At 37.4% G+C, this 22505-nt stretch overlaps 1 protein-coding gene across 1 annotated transcript; it reads right to left on the minus strand.

Annotated features, from left to right (window-relative positions):
• Nucleotides 1-1320: 1320 nt before the first annotated feature.
• On the minus strand, nt 1321-16074 carry LOC115926819 (2-amino-3-carboxymuconate-6-semialdehyde decarboxylase-like). Its single transcript, XM_030992225.1, has 8 exons — nt 15943-16074; nt 9662-9803; nt 8686-8888; nt 7427-7510; nt 5190-5379; nt 3696-3868; nt 2765-2863; nt 1321-1950 (listed from the first exon to the last, which is right to left on the minus strand). The coding sequence occupies exons 1-8, from the start codon at nt 16003-16005 to the stop codon at nt 1753-1755; spliced, it is 1152 nt and encodes a 383-aa protein (XP_030848085.1). The 5' UTR covers nt 16006-16074; the 3' UTR covers nt 1321-1752.
• Nucleotides 16075-22505: the final 6431 nt, after the last annotated feature.

Consider the following 22505-nt stretch of genomic DNA (forward strand, 5'->3'; position numbering starts at 1 on the left):
ATAATGTACCTCTTATTATAAAGGCAGAATGATCTCATTGAGCACTACATACTGGTAATGATTTAGGCAGAGATTTTTTATAACAAAAATAAACATATTTATCACAGGTATTTCAATTTCTAAGCATGGTTTCGATTGATTGAATTCAAACATCATATTCCATAAGCAAAAGAGCTGCCCTGCACATAAACACCCTCAATACCAATACCTACATGTATTTACAAGATATTTTATAAATACAAAATTTATCTAAATAGCTCACTGAGCTCGATACATTATACATCTGTATTTGTATTTGTACAATGTACTTTAAGAGTTACTACCTCATCATACACCAACATTTAATCAAAGTGGTGTAAATCCATGAATTTGTAGTAAATAAAGCAAGATTTAGAATCTGTAAAGGTCATATTTCAGGTTAAAGAAAAAAGATAGGGACACTTAAGTTTTAAATACACTATAGTCATGTAGATTTTGAACACAGGAAATAAGTATTCCATGACGGTTCAAAAAGCTCACTATATACACACATCAATTAAAAAATATATAATTCTACTTAAGGCATGAAGCACTCATGGAAATACTGCCAAATACAAAACTGACAATGGCTGTTACCTTTGTCCATGTATGATGGTCATTCTATTTACATACCGGTACCTAAATGCCTGGGCATGTCAAATTTAAATGTATATGATAAATGTTGCTGTATTGAATAGTATTTTGCATATAAATGTAAATGTATGCTTCTTATAAATATTCGGCTAAAAGATATGGGTATGCAAGGCTATGAATCTCAACAAAAATGTACACATTTGATGATTAAAAACATAGCATTATTTGTTTTTATTCGCTATGAAAGTTCAAAATATGACAAAATAAATTTCCATAGGAAATAAAAACTTCCCTGATTATCTTAACATTGAATATTCCTTTCCTCATAAAGAAATAATTAAAAATCACAGCTATTTCATAAAGGATAGCATGCAAGAAAATATTTTACAATTTACTCACAGGCCTTAATATTTCAGAGTTATTCTGTTCAGAATAGTTTCAGGGAGAAGTTAAAACTGGGGTCAACAGAGGACTTTTTAACCCTCAATTCCAAATTCAGGTGGTATTTTCTTTGCCAACAAACTCTTTATATAAAAACAGATCTAAGGACTACCCGATGTAATAATAATAATAATAATAATACTCAGTTGTTATATAGCGCTTATTAGAATCACAAACTCCCAAACTTGGAGTTTATTACCCCGGCTTTAGCTGTGCTGCCATTGCGGTGCTCTAGCATTTCAAAGAATTAAGTCCTGCCAGGTACCCATTTACATCAACTGGGTTGAGTGTGGCAAATGTAGATCAAAGTCTTGCCAAAGGACATTAGTGCCGCGGTGGGTCTCAAACCGCGGACCTTGAGATCGACAGTCCGAGACAAACAGAAATAAACCAGTGGGACGACACTTTAGTGCATTTCTACGCAGGTCCTCTGTAAACGTCTTTCTATAGTCTACACCTGGATTGGGAAGGCATTTGTTCGGGTTCTAACTCATACAAACATGAAACTAAACCATTGGGACTGCACTTTAGTGAACCTCTTCTTAGGCTGGTTCCATCCTGTTTGTGCCAATCTCTTTACTCCATCTCCGCCTCGCAGAAGAGCTTCGACTTCCTGTGATCCTCACTTGAATCAGGAAGGCATTTGTGAGGGGTGTAGCTAATACTTATACATTGAATTTACAAATAAACTTGTGGACTTTAGTGGACCTCCTTCTCGTCAGCTAGTTTGATCCTTTTTGTGCCATTTTCTACCCCTGTATCATCATTGGAAGAGCTTTTGACTTTGTGTTTTTGAAGGCCGCACTTGGATTGTGAAGGTGAGAGTGAAGGGTCTGGCTCGTACTGGGACCGGTTCAGACCAAGGAATTCCAGGGCATTGCCTGCCATAAGAGAATCCTGTAGAAGGTGGGGAGAAAGACAAGGGTCCATGGTAAACTGTAGGGCTTACCTAAATAACTGTATACATTTCTATCACATGAGTAATCTAATAATATCTCAGCTACATATTTTTTTTTAAGGGAAAATTCTTCAGGATTAAGTCTCTTATCAACATAAAACTCTAACATGAATAAAATATTCTCCAGGTTCTTTAAAAAATTTGATTTTGTTTCTGTTTTTCTGACATTTTGCATACGGTTTCCACTGACCCAAAATATTCATAATGCAAATACTAATAAAATAAGCCATTTTGAAACCAAAAGTATTATTACTTAATTTACAAACATATACATCATAAACATCTCCCATTACTACATACAGACCACTTAATTGTAACCTATCTCCTATAGCATTTCTAAAATGTCTTTAAGTGAAGATGGAGTCACTGAGATCTAAGCAAACAGATTATAACAAAAAAACAAAGTGTGAGAAAAGGAAATGCTTTATCCTAGCACAAGGTACTTACAAAAATGAACTTTATTCAAATATCTTTTTTTGCACAGGGCTCCCGGCATTTTCATGAAAACAAAATTCCCTGATTTCCCCTGAATTTTTTGAAAGTCTACGATCTCATTCTCTTTTTTGCTTAAATGAACAGTGGTTGCAGGCACGATGGCATACATACATATACCAATCAACCTGTGGACTCACTGTTTGGACAAGAGACACCACATAAGATATCAGCTACTTTCTTTTTTGATTTTCTACATTTCTTCTTTTCTCTGATTTCTGTGATAAGAAGGAAGTGGGAACACTGGTTACAAATGCTCACCTTCAATTCCTCACTGAAGCTGTCTACTGAGTCGATGAGTTTACCAGGATGGTGTTCACCGAGTGGGAAGGGGTAGTCACTGCCCAGTAAAACACGGTTCTGAAAGAAGAGGAAAACACAGGAATACCATAAGATCTACAAAACCTCAAGCTCATGTCCCAGCTGCACTGCTACACTAACCCCAAACTGACCGAATATCAACACAATCTTGGCCACCAGGGTATTGGGATTTTATGTTTTGTCTATTATTGATCTGGCATAGGTCATAGTGTTTCACTAAAGACGACTTCAAAAATTCATACCTTTCCTACTTTTAATCAAATATTGCTTAAACTTTTCCAAATTTTGAATCTCGTTCTTTCTGGGTTTTTTTTTTATACCAGGTAATTATCAGCTATCTGATATTAAGTTGGTAAAAACATATTTTCTGGAATGCAGGGAAGTCATATTTTCCCTCAGCTATCTGATATTAAGTTGGTAAAAACATATTTTCTGGAATGCAGGGAAGTCATATTTTCCCTCATGATCAAATAACCCCTGGGGAAAATGTAACCCCCTTCAGCAGTCCAAAAATTGTTATATTACACACCCCACCAGTCAATATCTGTATAAAACAGACGGGGTTGTCTTGTACACTCTTGATTACTCTTTGGCTTCATGTCCTCAGTCAAGATGTTTGGGACATAGCCAATGAATCTCAACAAAGAGAACGTATGTCTGGAATACAAAAGGTTCCATTCACAGATTTCAGTTAACCAGTTTAATTTTTTAGCGGTGAGTTTGAAAATGTCTGCTGTCTAACTTTCCATAGTGCACAAACTGAAACAACTTTATTGTTGACAGCTGAAAGGAACATGCTTGATTAGCCCAAGTAGAATGGATTACAAATTTACTTTTAATCATTGATCCTAAAATTGAGGCAATGACCTACCTCTCCCATCGTTTCCACCAAGTACTTGAGTGCCTTTTCATCATGCACAAGAGAGTCAGTGTAGATCTGCCCGATGTATTTCCTTGGATTGACATTGTTCTCTGCAGCACAGAGATCGGGCCTGACGTTGAAGCCGTGCTCGATACGACCGATGGTGAAGGGAAAGGCACCACCTATAGGGAGGGGGGGGGGGGAGATTTGTGATGGGTCAGATATGGAAAGGACGGGTATTGAAACATTAATGAACTAGCATTTTGAGTTTTGAGTTTGACTAGCATTTTGGAAGACCTTCCTAAACAAATTTTGGTTTTACTTGAAATTGTGAGACATGGAGTGATCTCAGCAACATGTAATACCAGAACTATTTACATATTATAATTGTTCAACCCCCGATCATCGATTTTTTACGAAAATTCCCCTGCTCCATTCTGACTATCCTGACTCTGCCTGGAACAATTTAAGATTGACATAAGGAGTGCAGCAATGTTTGTTCATCCCACGCATGGTATAAAACCATTAAAAAGTGGCCACTTTTAATTTGTACACCAATTCTCCTTCATAACACATGACCTTTCTTGTGAGGTTCTTTCACATATATCTCTCCTTCAAGGAAGACTACCTAGGTGACCAGTATGGACAGGTGACCACTATAACTAGCTTGACTGACCATTGCTAAGACACCCTAAGCTATATGCCAGGTCTTCTCAAAGTCCAGAACGCGGTCTGCATCTGGACTGCAATGCATGTCAATCCGGACCACCCGGGAGGCTTTGCTTCCTTTTTATTTTTAAATTGTAACAATTGCCCTTAGATCTGATATAGCCCTAAAAAAAAACAATTTTCTTCAATATTACAAGTGCTATTGTTGTAAATTTTAGGAGTGGATTGTCCATGCCTGGAACAAAATCAAATGTTTGAGTTGCGCCCGGCATTCCAGCAATTAACAGTACCTTATTGTACTTCATTTGATGTATACAAAGGGCCTGTAAGAATTTTCACACAAATGGCATTACATGCCTCGGGACCCCTGGACCGTCAATGAAAAATTTGAAATCCCCTGCTATATATGGGTCCGTCCAGAAAGTTGGGGCACTTTTTGTGACATACCAGAAGTGAGAAACTATGTCTCTATCAACTGTAGCAATGTTTGCTCAAATTGAGTTTTGCAATAAAAAGCATAGCCAAATATCTTCAGAAGTACTCAAACTTCATTGTGAATCAATATCATGGACCCAAAGTTTATGAAATGTTATATGAATATGGTGTCAATGCTGGTAAAAAGAAAAAATGTTTATTAAGCAAAGATTTTGAAGTAAATCAACTGAAACAGGAATGATTCTGGCAGGACACTACTACATATTCATTGCATGAAAATCTTCCAACAGATAATTTCATCTTCCATGTGTAGTAAAAGATCTCATACCTACATTACATGGACACCGTCATATTTTTTGCCCAAACTTTATGGAATTACCCATATGCCAATGTACTTACCCCCATGAGCGAAGCAGACTTTGAGTTTGGGAAACCTCTCCAGCACCCCACCAAAGATCATAGAGCAGACGGCGGTAGCGGTCTCTCCTGGCATCCCTACCAGCCAGGGTAACCAGTACTTAGCCATGCGACCCCCTAGCTCCATGTCCCAGGGGTGAACAAAGAGAGATATACCCACCTCCTCAGCAGCCTGCATCAAGAGCAACAGATATCAGTTACTTTGAATAAGTGTTTAGAACTTCTTATTGATATGCAATAACTCACACCAAAATAAAAATCTTGATATTTTGGGTAACATTCAACCAAATCTTGTATAAAATATGAGGGAGTCAAGTCCAAAGATATTATTTTCAAAGTAATGATTCCATCAGTTAACACTTTGATCGTCATCATCAATGATATCCTCTATCCATCCACTACATTGAATTGAATGCGTAATAATAACAGAAAGTGATTCACAAAAATAATTTATCTTGGCTTAACATGAATGTTATGGTACAGGGAAAAACTAGATGGAATTCGACTGCGCGCAGTCGAAAATGATGCCTCCGTCATAGAGCAATTTTACAAACCGAAACGGAAGAAATTTTTCAAATTCAAGTTCAATTGTAATCCATTAACATGTTCTCACAATATCGTGATTACAAGCAATTTCTCATATACATATATGACCCTTTGATCTTTGACCTCATGACCCTAAAATCTACTCAGTTCATTGGCTCTGCAAGATTTCCTGAGTTAAATAGTAATCCATCTGTCAGTTCTAATGAGAATGCGTCCACAAGCTATTTTTGCATACATAATGAGCCCATGACCTTTGATCTTATGAACCATTCATTGGCTCTGCAAGATACATAAATGATCTAAGTTTGGCAGGAATCCATCAATCTGTTCTAATGATAATACGATCACAAGCTATTTTTGCATACATAATGAGCCGCATGACCTTGACCTTTACCTCATGACCCCAAAATCTAATCAGTTCATCAGCTCTGCAAGTAACATACATGACCTAAGTTTGGCAGGAATCCATCAATCGGTTCTTGAGATAAGGCGATCACAAGCTGTTTTTGCATACACAATGTGCGCTGTGACCTTTGACCTCGTGACCCCAAAATCTAATCAGTTCATTGGCTTTGCAAGATACATACATGACCAAAGTTTGGCAGGAATCCATCAATCGGTTCTTCAGATAACGCGATCACAAGCTGTTTTTGCATACATAATGAGCCCTGTGACCTTTGACCTTTGACCTCGTGACCCCAAAATCTAATCAGTTCATCAGCTCTGCAAGATACTTACATGACCAAAGTTTGGCAGGAATCCATCAATCGGTTGTTCAGATAACGCGATCACAAGCTGTTTTTGCATACATAATGAGCCCTGTGACCTTTGACCTTTGACCTCGTGACCCAAAATGTAATCAGATTGTTTTCCTATAGTGATACAAACTATCACTAAGTTTGAAGTTTAAATCTCCAGTGGTTCTTGAGATATCATGATAACAATCTCAATGTATGGAATTTCATAAGTTGACCTCTGTGACCCTTGACCTTTGACATACGTGCTCCAAAATCTAATCAGATCGTCTTCCTATGGTGATACATACTATCCTTAAGTTTGAAGTTTAAATCTCAAATGGTTCTTGAGATATCGCGCTAACAAACTCAATACAAGGAATTTCATAAGTTGACCTCTGTGACCTGTGACCTTTGACCTACGTACTCCAAAATCTAATCAGATCGTCTTCCTATGGTGATAAATACTATTCCCGAGTCTTAAGTTTAAATCTTAAATGGTTCTTGAGATATTGTGATAACGGTCAAACGGGACGGACGGACGGACGTACGGACGTACGGACGGACAACCCGAAAACATGATGCCTCCGGCACCACCTTCGGTGGCGGAGGCATAAAAATACCAGTAGTGCACTAGTGCTATATCCTCCTAACTAAAATGAAGTTTGATAACGTATCTGCAGAGTTAAAAATAATAATTACTACGTTATTTTTATGAGATGATGGTGTGATATTATATATTTTACTTTCCGCAATTCAAGATTGTGAATCTTTTTTAACCACAAGGCCTATTGTATAAACTTGATATGTTGACAAAGGGAAATCAAGGGAAGCTAAAGCACTTCTTTTCTTGGCATATCATGTCCAAGAAAAGTTGTTGACAACAGCCCTAAGAAAGACCAGTGACAACATACACGGAACTTGCTAGAATATACTCACTGCAAATACTGGTTGTAGTTCAGGAGCATCTAGATTCCACTGGTTGATATGAGAACCAATCTGGATACCTGGAAACCCAAGCTCCTGGACAAACATGCAATCAATTTAACAAAAAGATCATGTACATTTTGTAGTTGAACTTTAGCCTTCCATACACTCAACATGTTCTATAATAACAAAACAATAGTTTTTAACTTACATTTCAGCTTTGAAAAGATTTATCATTCCATTCAATTTGCATATTTACTGGGACAGCACTTTAAAACCATTTTAAATAGAGTGCTTTGTTAAATACTGTGTGAATCCTCATCATTATTTTTCAAATACATGTTTTTACTACATGCAAATGGGTAGTATCAATAATAAAAATATTAAATTGAAACATACTAGAATCTTGAATAAATATGTACCTCAATGTATATTTGAAACTTTGACCAGTCTTTGAAACGAACGGATCAAAACAGTGGACTGAAGTATGCTCTCGTTACAATTGCTTCAGGCATTATTCAGTCAAAGATAAAGGGTTAGGGTTAGGCTTGAAATAACCCTGTAAACGATCATCGGATCGGACGCCGATACCGATCCGATCAGGGGTGATCGGATAATAATTTCCAATCGCCGATCAATTAAAATGATCAGAAAAAACATTACCTACATTGTAATCCAAGATGGCGGCCCACATGTTTTGCCTCTGCTCTTAGACCAATATTATTAATTTCAAAGTCATGAAAAGGCACTAAATATCAACAAACATGGTCTACAACAACTCCAAATGACAAAATAATCCCAGCCATGAATTTTTTTGAGCATTTGATAGCCAAAAACTTGAAAATTTTGTCATTAAAAAATTTTTTTTTTTGGTCGATCTTCCGATCCGATCAGAGCCCCAACTTACAGGGTTAGTTTGAAATTCGGTTTACGTTAGGTTTGATGTTAGAAATAGGTTGGTATAGTCTATAGTATAGGTTGAAATTAGTGGAGAAGGATGTGTCGTACAACCATCTAAACAGCAAGGGTAATAGTGAGCATTTCCCTCAACCACCCCCCCCCCCCTTGAGTGAAAAAGAAAAGGATTTGGCATCTAACAAAATCCCCCCCCCCCCCTTTTTGAATAAGAAAATTGGGGAAAAATAGGGATAATAAGGGAAAATAAGGGGAAAATCTGGAAAATAGTGGTAAAATCAAGGGGTGGGGGATCTGGGGAAGAAAATCAGGTAATTATCAGGCCTGAAACAGCATCTTCCTATCATTACACCTACCTCTTTACATCTCTTGAGCTCCTGCACAGCCAGGTCTGGTGCCTGCATGGGTAGGGTACCTAGACCTACAAACCTCTTAGGGTGCTTCTTGATTGTGTTAGCCAGGTCGTCATTGAGTATCCTGCAGAGATCTAGAGTGTCCTCTGGCTTGGCCCAATAGCTGAACATGACAGGAACTGTTGACAGAGCCTGTACCGTCACACCTGTGGTAGGGAGAGTACAGTGAATACTCTATAAAGGTCACCACTCAAGGACTACAAGAAAATTGGTCTTTATAAGGAGATGGTTGTTATGTGCACGGAGAAGGAAAAAATGTTTCAGGCTAGGTCCAATAGCTGAACATGACAGGAACTATTAATAGAGCCTGTAGGGTTACACCTGCGGTAGGGGAATAAAGTGAAAAATAAATATGGAGACAGCTAAAGAGAGACAACAAATGTTGTCTTTGTATGGTTGTATGTTCTATGAAAAGTTAACTTTAATACATGTTTCAAAGAAGACCACTTTTTCAAGGAAAAAGAAAATGCTACCGGTATCCATCAGTATATTAGGTTGGGTTTCTATACAGGTGTTATAACTATATCAGGTTTTTCCTTTATTTGCAATACAATCATGTATAATGGAGTAAAAATGGAGTTAAATGGAGAATAGACCAGTTAACTAACATATTCAACTTTTATGCACACTGTTTATAAGGTTGTTAAAAGTGGTTTTTGACAACCCAAAAGCTTGGCCGATAAAGCGCCGTGACATGTACGCACCCTGGATGCCAAGTATTGTAGTTCATTCATTAATAACAGGTTAATGGAATACCTCATCACAAGGTCCCAAGGAAAGAAACATCCATAAGTTTGAATGTTAGTAAACTAGTCTATTGGCGAGGATACTAATTTCTTCTGCAATGGGCCAAAAACAAGCTCTCTTGATTAAATGGTATGATAAACATCACATTATTATTTACAATGTATACGCTTACCTGTAGCATCCATGTCTCTTATTCTAGCCTCTGCACTGAAACAGTTTGGTTCAATCACTCTAAACAGCTTTCCATCTCTCATCATCTTGGCTCTACCATCACACTGATGGTGAAGCTGAATCCACCCACCATATCCATAGCGCTGTAAACAACAGGAATGAGAAGAGAGAGTTCTGGTAATCATACTATTAAACAGAACCCTATCAAATTCTCAAAAAAGATATAAGTCAAAAGCTAGATGTAGACTAGATGTATGTAGATACCGGTATTCAATGCACCAGTACAACTGAATAACATATATATATCACTTTCATATTGACATATTGAAAACATGCATTGTGTATACTATTGTTGAGTGAGGCTGCTCCCCAGAAAGCCTCCCCCCTCCCCCCCCCCCCCTTCCGAATCATCTGTAATATCTGTCAAGCGCTTAAAGACATTGTAACTTTGAACGCGCTATATAAGGGGAATATTATTATTATTATTATTAATATCCCTCGGACAGTGACTGGACTCTCACATGACACCACTGCTCAAAAATGTTCTACACATGTACATGTATACAGTGTATGTACAAAGCATATTGTACAAAAAAATGGTACTTCAAATGCACAAACCACACAATTTAATGCTGACTTCATCTGCCCACCCTATTTCTTCCATTCAAAATCAAGTTTCATTAACTGTTTAATGGTGAACTCAAGCAACCAAAAAAAAGAGTACTTCCACAAAATAGAGAAATCAGAAAAAATACCTTGAGAAAGGTTTGAAAGGGTAGAAGCACAGATATCAAGGTTTAACAACAACAACAATGATAACAACCAATCAGAGGATTAATGACAGTATGAGGACAGGCTATTTAATAAAGAAGCAAGTACACAATTCATAATTCATATTTTACATTATTAGTTTGAATATTGTAAGACATTATTGAGTACTGATTCTTGTTTTTTTTAAAGCATCGATTATAAAAGTAAATTAATTATTTTTGTTTTGTTACATTCTCTAAACTGATTTGTACCAAAATACTTTGTTTAGTTGTTTAAGGGGCTAGGCTCGACTAGCACATGTGCTATTATCTGGCCCCTTTTTACCAACCAATAGTTTCTCTTCCTGTAATTGTAATTATTGTATAAAATGTATGAAAATGTATTGCTATTGGTAAATAAATCAATTCAAAATCAAAATCAAAATAAATCAAATCAAAAAATCAAAATCAAGTTAAACATTTGTAAAAGTTGTGAGCAATCAAACACAATTGGCACTCAGTGATTGCACTTGTGAGCAACTCTCCCATTTGTCTTGTGCTATGATACATACAACGTATATCCTCTAGGTTGTTTATACAGGAATAAATGAGCATGCATTTCATAGAAATGATGCAAAAATATGTGTAGTATTGTGTACATGTACACATGTATACAACAATATTTCTAGGGCAGAGATATGATCAAATATATCTGATTCACAATTTCAAAGGAGTAATTCTACAATATCGATTAGCTGTAAAGATATGACCCCCCCCCCCCCCCCCCCAAAAAAAAAAAAAAAAAATCTGATGTTATCATTCTTGTCCAAATATTTGTACATGTACACTGTACGTACATGTACATCTATTTATGATGAAGATATGGCAGCTGCAGGATATAGTAGGTTTGTTTATTGATACTACTACATGTACTGTATACACATACATACCTGTACACAACACAATACAATGAATGACATCAGCATCTAGAGAAAATAAATTCAATGCAATGCAATCCAATACTCTATTGAATTCAATGGACCAATTTTGGGCGAACACACATCGAAGGTCATTGAGTAGTAACAGAACTCTGAACAAAGAAAATGAACAAGATGTTGATACATGTTGTACGTCTATGCAGGACAGTCCTAGTAACCAAGTCCCGTTCAAAATTATCATGACTTTCACAATCATATTTCAGTATGTTGACTGAAATATGATAATCTGAAGTTTAAGCTGTTAACAAAACGAACAAAAAACACCTTTAAGTTCATGCATGTATTTAACATTCTTAGAAGACCTTCAGGTCATAGTTATTCAGTTAATCTTTTTGTTTTCCCGGCATCCATTTGACTCAATTCAAGCTACTGTTGTTTTTTATTCACTGTTTTCTTGATTTGGCCTTTTCCAAATACAGTAAAAAAACAAAAACAATTGGAGAAATTTGGTCATCGTATTCTGATTGTTGCAACATTTACACTCTAAAGCACAAAATGGTCTGCAGTGTAGACTAAGTTAGACTGTGAGTGAACTAAGAGAGAATGAGGTCAGGATGAGTCAGCCAATCACAATGCTTAGATCCAGTCACACCTACTTTATGTTATTGTGCTATTTGATATACATGTAGCCCTGCATACACTGTACATGTACAAACTGTACATAAAATACTAGTACAGAGTACAATGATCATGCATTAGAAACAATACCGGTATTCTGCAATTCTATGTATGCACTCCATGTACACAATAAAACTGAGTACCGGTACTATTATTCTGTGTAATTATGTGTTTGCACCCTGTATCAAGTTGTGTGTCAATAGAGAAGAAAAAAGATCAGACACATTGGCCTGAGAGCATGACTTATCAATAAAAGGGAAAGAGAATAAAGGAATATTAGCTTATCATGACAAGTGTTCAGAATTAGACCGAATTTGCCATGTCTTTCGTTCGTTAAGCCTCTTATTTGGGTAGGGTCAGCTCTCTCTTTAGAGACGGAAGCCGACTATACGCATTCCCTTGCTAACACCATGGCCATTTATGGCCATATTTTTATGCCCCGAAAATCCCCCCAAATGTCATTTTACCTCGTGCATGTTATATTTTAAATTAGGCCTAGGCTATAATAACTCCGTTCCACTTACCAACTTGACTGAAATAATCCGTTTAATGGTCCCTTTTTAGGAAATTATGGGCCAAAATCGAAATCCATGTTAAAAATCTTGCAAGACGTATTTTAACTCTCGCTTTCGACTTTGACCCATAATTTCCTCAAAAGGGACCATTAAACAGATTATTTCAGTCAAGTTGGTAAGTGGAACCGAGTTATTATAGTCTGGGCCTAATTTACAATATACATTGTAACATGCACAAGGTAAAATAACATTTGTGGGGATTTTCGGGGCATAAAAATATGGCCATAAATGGCCATGATGTTAGCAAGGGAATGTGTATAGTCGGCTTCCGTCTCTAAGAAGAGAGCCGACCCTACCCAAATAAGAGGCTTCACGAACGAAAGAGACAGAAAATTCGGTCTAGTTCAGAATATGCTTTTTAGAAACAGCTTATGGTCCGAATTCACGATTAAAATAAAATAAAATAAAATAAATTCTTCATACTCCTGGGCTCTGTATTACAAAGAGTTGATATCAATCGCAACTTATTTGTGATTGATATCAATCACAACCATGTACATAAGAGATGGGAGACTGCAAACTTGTGATTGATTTAGGGACTTGATATTGATTTGGATCAATATCAACTCTTTGTAAGACGGAGCACAGGTCTAAAATTAGCACAAAATAAGCGCAACACAGTCAGATGTGCAATATTAGACGCATGCAAGGCAAGGTACGCTTATTTTGCGCTAATTTTTAAACCATGGGTTATGTAAATAAGGGTTTAAACCATGGCTTGAATTAAACCTCCTTTGTGAATTTGGGCCATTGAGTCAGATTATGACATACTGTACATGTAGTACAGAACATACCAAAACTGTACATGTGCCATAACTATAAATACAATTATTTAACTTACAATGTACACTGTATCATTAAAACTTTCAAACGATACCACCCCCCCCCCCCCCGAACAACAACAACAAATGAATAATAATCACATTCCTGTTCCTATCATTATCAAGTAGGTATTTCTACAAGTGTGCATTTGCAAATGAAATTGTTCCATGAAAGCGTCATAAGTACAAAATCAATGACATCTCAACACAGACGCTGGTTTGTCGCCAAGTGTTTCATGAATCTATCTTTTCCAACAAGAATAACAACTTCCCAGACAAGAGACTTGTTGTGACTCCTAAGTTGTCATATCTATTTGAAACGCCATCTTAAGTCGATTTTATGTTAGTCTATGAGCAGCAAAAAATTGGAAACTTAAAACAATTTAAAAACAAATATTTCTTGATATTCAAGCTCTTATTTCATTGATCAGTTCTTGATGGTGTTCGATAATTATACAACTATACAAGTAGACATATACAAACCAGGGTATGTGAGTTAAATGGATTCCCCATCTAAGAGGCCCCTTTGAAAATCTCTGTTGCACCGCGAGTCTTTTCTCCCCCAATCATAATCCCCTTAATCCCCCTCCCGGACCGCACAGCTCGTAAATCTCACTCCCGAAACTGAGTGACATAGGGCTCGTGAAATGCAATGTTGGAAATACACATCGGCTGCTATCACAAAAATGGCGGCGTACAGTAGGGATGAGTATTTGCTAGGCGACGATTTAGACTTTCTGACTGATTTTGAGAAAGATTTGATTCTTGAGCCTGGTGTATGGGAAGTTAGAGACCAATACAAGTTATGCACGTGTGAAATTCCATCAACGGAAAATCTTATTCGTTGCAGTGAACCAGAATGTACGGTTAAATGGTTTCATCGTGAATGCCGTAGGCCACTCCAGCAAAGCATAGATAGTTGATACTAATGCGTATTGACTACTAGCACTGCAGTACGTGTAAATAGGCAGCAGTTGAATACATGAATAGTCAATACACTCACAACATACAAATGCACATAATTATTCCAATGCGGTTGATCGGCAAGTTTGACAGTAGACTCACAATTTTAATTTTTTAATTATTCTTTCTAACATGGGAAAGTTGAACAAATTGTATTTTAATGCTCTTTAGGTGTCATCAATCAGTCGAGTTTTGTACAGTGGTGTTTGAAATGTTGAGAATCAATAGCACAACTTTTAATACACGGCCAGGGTAGTAATGCAGCTTGTGTTTCCACCCACAACATGCAGCACACAGCCCAGCGAGCACGGCGGCTTGCACGTCGTGGAGCCGGAGGTCTAGTGGAGCCAGACGTAGTCTCAGTGGAACAACCGACGATATAGGGACTGAAGCTTTCGGTCTATGACTCTCTTAGATCGAAAGCTTCAGTCTCTATATCGTCGGTTGTTCCACCGAGACTACGTCTGGCTGCACTAGACCTCCGGATATAGAGACTGAACGATCGCCTATGCCATCGTACGTTGAAGATACACTCTACGGGTATACGATAAGACGATACTGCCCTGACGCTAAGTTAAATCCTTTTTTTGTTATAATCGCATGCACCAACATATAAAATTGACATTTAGAATTAAACCACACATGATAAACATTAAGAAAATATGTACCTTGGACCTCTGCATATATGAAATCTTCTTCAAAAAAGTGTTATTATCTCTTCCACTTGACTGTCTTCAGACGTCAGCCATCTTGAATCAAAGTAATGAATATTCATGACAAAGTTTTTTAGTCTCCACCCCATTGACCTCATTCATAGACGTGCGCGTACATGTACATAACGCTGCTGCTACTCACGTTTGAGTTCTCGTGTTGTCTGCTTCACGTGCGCGCGCTATCCTCGACATGACGCACGGAGGAGCTAGCCGAGGCCATTGAATATTCATTAGCCACCATTTTGATTTCTGTCGGTCAATGCTTGACGTGGGTCATCGAGAAGCAGCCAAAACTAAAAGCTCGGTAAGTCCTTTTATTTCTTTTATATTTCTTTTTCGTGGGGAAGGGGGGTAAAAAGGGAACTTTTAGGGACTGACAATTGCCTAGAAAAATACTGCAATTGAAGATAAATGATGTATTTCTCGTGAAGTTTGTCATGTTTGTGGGAGGGGCCTAACTAACGGCTAAAATCTAGCCGTGATATCTTCAACATACGATGGCATAGGGTCTAGGGTCTAGGCGATCGTTCAGTCTCTATATCCGAAGGTCTAGTGGAGCCAGACGTAGTCTCAGTGGAACAACCAACGATATAGAGACTGAAGCTTTCGGTCTATGACTCTCTATGCTTTGCTGGAGTGATCTAGGCCCGGCCTAGGCCTAGGCCTAAGTACACTAGAAATGCATATTTAGTAGGCGGCGCGGCAGGCGCCTAGCGCTAGCGCTTGTCGACAGTGCAAATTTCTATGTCTAACCGTACGTAAACAGTATCTAGACTGGTGGATCTAAAGAAAGGTGGATTATTTTCGTTCTAATTTGATGCAAAACGCGTTTTTAGGCTACATACCTCTTTCAGATCAGGCCACCTCTCTGGCAATATATGATTGTGAATATCTATCTTGAAGGACATTTTAAAACGATGAGACTGTCCGTGTTTACTTGTTTTAAGCGATCGTACATTGACAAACGTGGCGCGGCGTCTGTCTTCTTCTTCTTCTTCTTGATTTGTTTTTGTTTGGCAATCAGTCACAGTTGACTATTTTTGCCACACACTATTTTATGAATTATTTATATATATACATATATGTACAATTTCATGTCATAAATGACTATTTTTAGGATTCTTTCTCCTTCCATCCTCTTTCCTTCCTCTTTTTTTCTTTTTAGACTCTATAACTTTTTTTAGAGAGAAAATTCAATAAATTAATAATTTTGGAAAGAGACGACGGCCTAGCAAGTTGTGAATAAAAAACGCCTATAAACTAAAACTAAACGTACGTACTTGTGTTTACGCGCACGTGCGCGTTCAAATATCACCTCACGTATGCACATGTGTACTTCGCACTTACCCCCACCCTTTTCAAAATGCCATCTTACCAGTCTTTGAGGTATATTTCGCAGACTTTCGGTTTTAACCTAGGTCACTCCGGCATAGGTGAGGGGGTGCCAGCTAGCATGTGATGTTGGAGGTGATCACCGAATTGTTAGAAAAGTAAATGGTCAAATTAGTTACAAGTATTGTGGGCTTTATTGGTGCAAGAAAAAGGAAAAGAGAAGATAAGAAGAAAAAAAAAAAAAAAAAAAAAAAAAAAAAAAAAAAAAAAAAAAAAAATCAACAACAATTTAATTGTTTGGATACAGCCGCTTTGTTCTTAAAACGAAGCGAACTATTGCTTTTTGTTTAACTATTTCTGAAAGTTTAAGTAGTGTCATGATTTCCTGTGGATGTGATAAATCAGTTTCTACGAGTAACATAGCTCTTTCTATTATGTACTTTGGGCATTCAGTGAGAAAGTGGTTTACAGTTTCAGTACGTCCTATGCAATTATTGCAATGGCCTGTCGAGTGTATATTCAATCTGAAGAGATCTAAGTTCAAACCTATCACTCCTATTCTTAATCTATGGAGAATACTTTCTTCAAATCTGTTCAACTTACATTCATAATTATGGTTGATTTACTGTAGGCAGTATATGTCTAAGAGATCTATCAGAATTATTCCATCTGTCTTGCCAGAGTTTTATATACTTGCTGGTAATAATACTCTTTATTTCAGAAAAGGATAATTTATTACAAATTTCAATGTTATTTTGTAAAGCAGATTTTGCATAAAAATCTGCCATTTCATTTCCGTGTACACCACAATGGCTAGGAATCCATTCTAAGTGTATGTGTTTTCCTTGATACGATAATTTTGTACTTAATGTAATAATTTCAGTTACAAATGTAATATCTTTTTCATCCTTTATGGCGAGCAGGGCGCTTACGGAATCACAAAAAATAACAATGCCAACATACACATTAATGTTCTCTAGCCAATTAAGCGCAAGGACAATTGCAGCCAATTCGGCTCTGAAAGATGAGGTGTGATCCGCCAATCGTTTGGCTTGTTGAAAGGAGAATGCTGGTACATAAAAAGAAGCAGAACTTATTCCAAAACTTGGAACCTTTGACCCATCTGTATAGATGTGTAGTTGTATTGGCCATTTGGTACTGATCAATTCTAAACTGCGTTGACGTAAATAAGATGGGTTTTCATGTTTGTTCACTATTTCGCTTAATTCTATCGACACTTTTGGAGCATTAATTTTCCAAGGGGGGAAACTAGGTATAGTGTAAGGTTCGATAGTACAATGTTTCATTAGTTCTGTTCTGCATCCAAATGGCTTGTTATTCTTTTGGAGCTTCAAAAGTTCCATTTGCCAGCTGGGCTTAACGTTTAATATGACAGGGTGATCTCGATGCATTTCAATCTTTTGTCTGAATCTGTCCGCCAGCATCTGTCTTCTTAAGTCTAAGGGCATTTCACCTAGTTCAACTTGTAGTGAATCTAATGATGTAAGAGGAAGAGCTCCCGCACAAATTCTCAAGGCTTGATATTGAATGGAGTCAAGTGATTTCTTTATACTTTGAGCCGCACTGTCATAGGCTTCACAACCAAAATCTAATAACGATCTTATCAATGCTCTATATACCATTAGCAGGGATTTCGAGGAGCTTCCCCATGTAGTCCCAGTAAGGCACCTAAGAATGTTCAGTTTCTTTTTACATCTAAGGACTACGGCATCTATGTGCGTCTTCCATGAAAGTCTTTTGTCAAATATAAGTCCTAGGAAATGCTTCTTTGATTGGAATAAAAGTGCGTCGTTGTTTAATTTCAGTTCTGGGTATTTTGCTTTATTGTTTTTAGTAAATAACACTGGAAAGGATTTACTCTGTGAAAGGCGAAAGCCCCATTTAGTAAACCATTCACTCAATGTGTTCAGATAGCACTGTATTCTGTTTGAAATAATTTCTATGTTATTACCTGACATCCAGATGACACAGTCATCAGCATAAATAGATGTGGTGATTAATTCATCTGTTGGAATATCACTCATCATGATATTATACAATATAGGACTTAAGACACTCCCCTGGGGGAGGCTGTTGTACATTTCATATAATTTTGATTCTTCTTTACCAATCTTTACTTGGAAAGTCCGCTCTTTCAGATAGTTATAGAGAAACTCGAGCATATTACCTGTAATACCATGTACTGATAGTTTGTAAATAAGGCCTTTGATACAAAGTCTGTCATATGCCTTTTCAATATCGAGAAAGATTGCTAAAGTATATTCACCAACATTAATGCTTCTTTGGATGGCATTCTCTAAAAGTACAATGTTATCCGTGACCCCACGTTTACTACGAAAGCCAGTCATGAGGGGAGGAAGTATATTGTTCTTTTCTACATACCATTGGAGTCTATTCTTCACAATCCGTTCTAGTATCTTGGCAAAACATGAGGAAAGTGCTATGGGTCGGTACGACGATACCTTTCGGGGGTCTTTATTCTGTTTTAACACAGGTATTAGGATAGAGTGTTTCAGACTGGGAGGTATGCTACCCGTATCCCATATCAAGTTCATGACCTTTAGCATATATTGTTTTGCTTTCTGAGGAAGTTTTTGGTAAACCTGATAAGGGATCTTGTCTTTTCCAGGAGCTGATTGTTTACATGTGTTTAGAGTTTTTTGCAATTCAAAAAGAGTGAATGGTTCATTCAAGATATGCTCCATTCCCCGCTTCAGTGATTTCGTGACTTGTTGCTCAACATTTTTGTTTTCTTTTATTTCTGGACATTCTTTAACATTACTAATTGATTGGAAGAACTTAGAGAAAGCCTCAGTCTTTTCACTGTTACATGTGATTTCTTTTTCATTTTCTATCAGGACTGACATGTTTTTTGTTTTTTTGACAGATACCCCCTTTAACCGTTTAATGGTAGACCATACCGCTGATTCTGGTACAAAGCGGTTGAGTCTTGAGCAAAATTCTTGCCAGTAATTTCGTTCTGCTTGGCGTAGAGTTTTTTGTACCTCTGATTTTTTCTTCAAATATGTATTTAGATTTTCTATTGAAATGTGTCTTTTTAATCTATTATTAGCCCTGTTTCTTTCTTTGATACTTTGTGTACAGTCTTTTGTCCACCAAGGTACAGGGTCATGTTTTTTCTTTCCCCTCTGGGGCATTATTTCTTTAATAGTCTCTGACAAACTTTTCATAAAACATTTATACATTTTCGTAGGGTCGGAATAGTTGCCACTATGTTCAATTTTATGTTCACATTTTTCGGCAAAAGTGTTCCAATCAAAATTTTTAAAAGACCAAGTTGTTTCCTCATTTATCTTCTCGCTGTTGCTGTTTACTTTCCCTGCTCGGTCCAATAATATCTGGGTGGAGATGGGAAAATGGTCACTACCAAGGGTGTGCCGCAAAACTTCCCACGAGCATAGGCAAGATAGTTTGGGGGAGGTGATGCTAAGATCCAAACATGACATTTTCCCAGTGTGTGGATCTATTCTGGTTCCTCTTCCGTCGTTTAAAATTATAAAGTTATTGTCATGTGTGAAATTTTCAATTGTGTGCCCATTTTGGTCTATCTTTGCACTACCCCACACAGGATTATGTGAGTTGAAATCCCCAACTATAAGGAATAGATTGTATTCTAGTTTGTTAATCATCCTGTTCAAAACAATCTCGTTTAATTTTTTGCAAGGGTTATAGAAATTGATTATGGAGATTTTTGATCCAGCAACATGAACTTTAATATGTTGTATTTCGAATTCTTCGTCATTGACAGGATATTCATAGTTGATGGAATCATGTACATAAATGGCACACCCTCCTTTAGATTGATTTTCCCTGTTTCTAATAAAACATGTATATTCAGGGATTTGCAATATTCTATCATCATTGAACCATGTTTCCTGAACACAAATTAAATGGTACTTTACATCTTTATATGAATCTAAGTATTTTATAAGTTCAGGACCGTGATTAAGAAGTCCCTGCGCGTTCCATTGTAATATGGTTAGCGCTGTCATCATCATTACTATGCTATACCAGTACATCTTTAGCGTCATGTTTTACTCTTTGTTTGAGCAGTCTCTCAGCTGCCACTTTCACTAAGGATGAAATCTCCTTCTCGGATTTTCCATCCGTAAAAGTGAGAACAAGTTGCGTAATGAAAGAGATTATTTGCTCATCACTCATTAATGTTACTAGGTTACCTCGAGGGAGGGCTTCTAGTTTTACTTCAGTTTTTCCATCCTTATCTATTAATTTACTGCTCTGTGCGTTTTTTTGCAGCGGGGTGTTCCAGGGCTGGGGATCAAGTTGCGGGGTGGCGTTTTCAGGGCGGATTGCTGTGGATGACCTCACTGGTCGGGGAGGAAGAGGGAGGTTATCTGAGTTGACATCGAGGGAGGGATGTGATTCAGGGAGGTTGGCTTGTGGTTTCTGCTGTGCTTTTTCTTGCTCCGACTGTATTTTTGCAGCTTGTGCGTATGAAAGATTGTTTTTGACTTTTACTATTTGTATCTTTTTGGCTTTCTTAGCTTCAAGACAGCCGTCAAAGGCTGCTGAATGGTTCCCACCACAATTTATACATATCGGTCTTTCTTTTCGGTTACATTCCTCAAATTTGTGGTCTTCCCCGCATCTGACGCATCTCATCTTTGCTTTGCATTGAGCTATGCCGTGGCCGTAGCGTTGGCATTGAAAGCACCTCAAAACGGGGGGAATGTATAGTTTAACCTCAAAATGTTGATAGCACATTGTTATGTTGCTGGGGAGGTTTGTACGGTTGAATGCTATAATAGTACAGCTGGAATTAGTGCTGCTGTAAGGCGCGCGATCAACTCAGCAGAACTTTGCGTTGTCAGCTTAGTCTGCAGACACAGACCCTAATTTGACACTTAATCAAAAAATCATTGTGCCTTGAGAGAAGTCTAGCCCAGCAACCTACTGGTCTCTTTCCAAAATTATTAATTTATTGAATTTTCTCTCTAAAAAAAGTTATAGAGTCTAAAAAGAAAAAAAGAGGAAGGAAAGAGGATGGAAAGAGAAAGAATCCTAAAAATAGTCATTTATGACATGAAATTGTACATATATGTATATATATAAATAATTCATAAAATAGTGTGTGGCAAAAATAGTCAACTGTGACTGATTGCCAAACAAAAACAAATCAAGAAGAAGAAGAATGGTTGTGTCAATACATGGTCTATAGTAGTCTTATAGTGCAGACTCACTTTAACGACTGACCAGGGTTTGTGCTTGCAGACTATTGTCAGCTAGCGATGGCTAACTCAGAGCTCATAGCATGAGAACGTACAAGCAGGGATATGTGAGTTAAACTCACATATCCCTGGTACAAGCATACATACAAAGAAATGAAAGACCGTCAACTTAGTTTCGAGTTTCGACACATACAAATAAAATATTTAAAAAAAACTTCGTTTCGATGTTAAAAATGGTTCCAGGACAACTAACACTGGGCAATCATCCCTCCTTAAAATAACCCCAGGTTAATTACCCCCCCCCCCGGAAAATTACCCCCGGAGCTAATTACCTCCCCAGTTTGAGCGCATATCAACCAATGTCCAGAAAAAACCTAAACGTTTGGCGCATATAATGTCTAGAGTATATAGAAGGGGGTGGGGGTTAATACATTCGTTGCTAATTTCCCATTTGCTTTAATTTTGCTGAAAATCACATGAAATGTAGATTATTATATACCTCATCGAATACGGGGTGCAAAAATTCTAGCAGCCGACAATAAAAAGGTCTTATTTGAGCGCATATCAACCAATGCCCAGAACAAACCTAAACGTTTGGCGCATATAACGTCTAGAGTATATAGAAGGGGGTGGGGGTTAATACATTCGTTGATTATTTCCCATTTGCATTAAATGTGCTGAAACTAACACGAAATGTAGATTATTATATACTTCATCGAATACGGAGTGCCAATTTTCTAGCAGCCGATATTAAAAATGTCTTTTTTGAGCGCATATCAACCAATGTCCAGAACAAATATTTTCATTAATAGCGAATTACGTGGAGAGTATATCGGTGAACGGGG

This window comes from Strongylocentrotus purpuratus, unplaced genomic scaffold (assembly GCF_000002235.5).
Source record: "Strongylocentrotus purpuratus isolate Spur 01 unplaced genomic scaffold, Spur_5.0 spur5_contig_846, whole genome shotgun sequence".
Classification (NCBI taxonomy): Eukaryota; Metazoa; Echinodermata; class Echinoidea; order Camarodonta; family Strongylocentrotidae; genus Strongylocentrotus; species Strongylocentrotus purpuratus.

What these genes read in the sequence shown, in the direction of transcription:
- LOC115926819 (XM_030992225.1), bottom strand. Translation starts at nt 16,005, where the DNA reads ATGTCCTTCAAGATAGATATTCACAATCATATATTGCCAGAGAGGTGG. An exon ending in GGTGGCCTGATCTGAAAGAG is followed by an intron (nt 9,804 to 15,942) that starts GTATGTAGCCTA and finishes TGTTGTTTACAG; the next exon opens with CGCTATGGATATGGTGGGTG. An exon ending in AAGAGACATGGATGCTACAG is followed by an intron (nt 8,889 to 9,661) that starts GTAAGCGTATAC and finishes TCCCTACCACAG; the next exon opens with GTGTGACGGTACAGGCTCTG.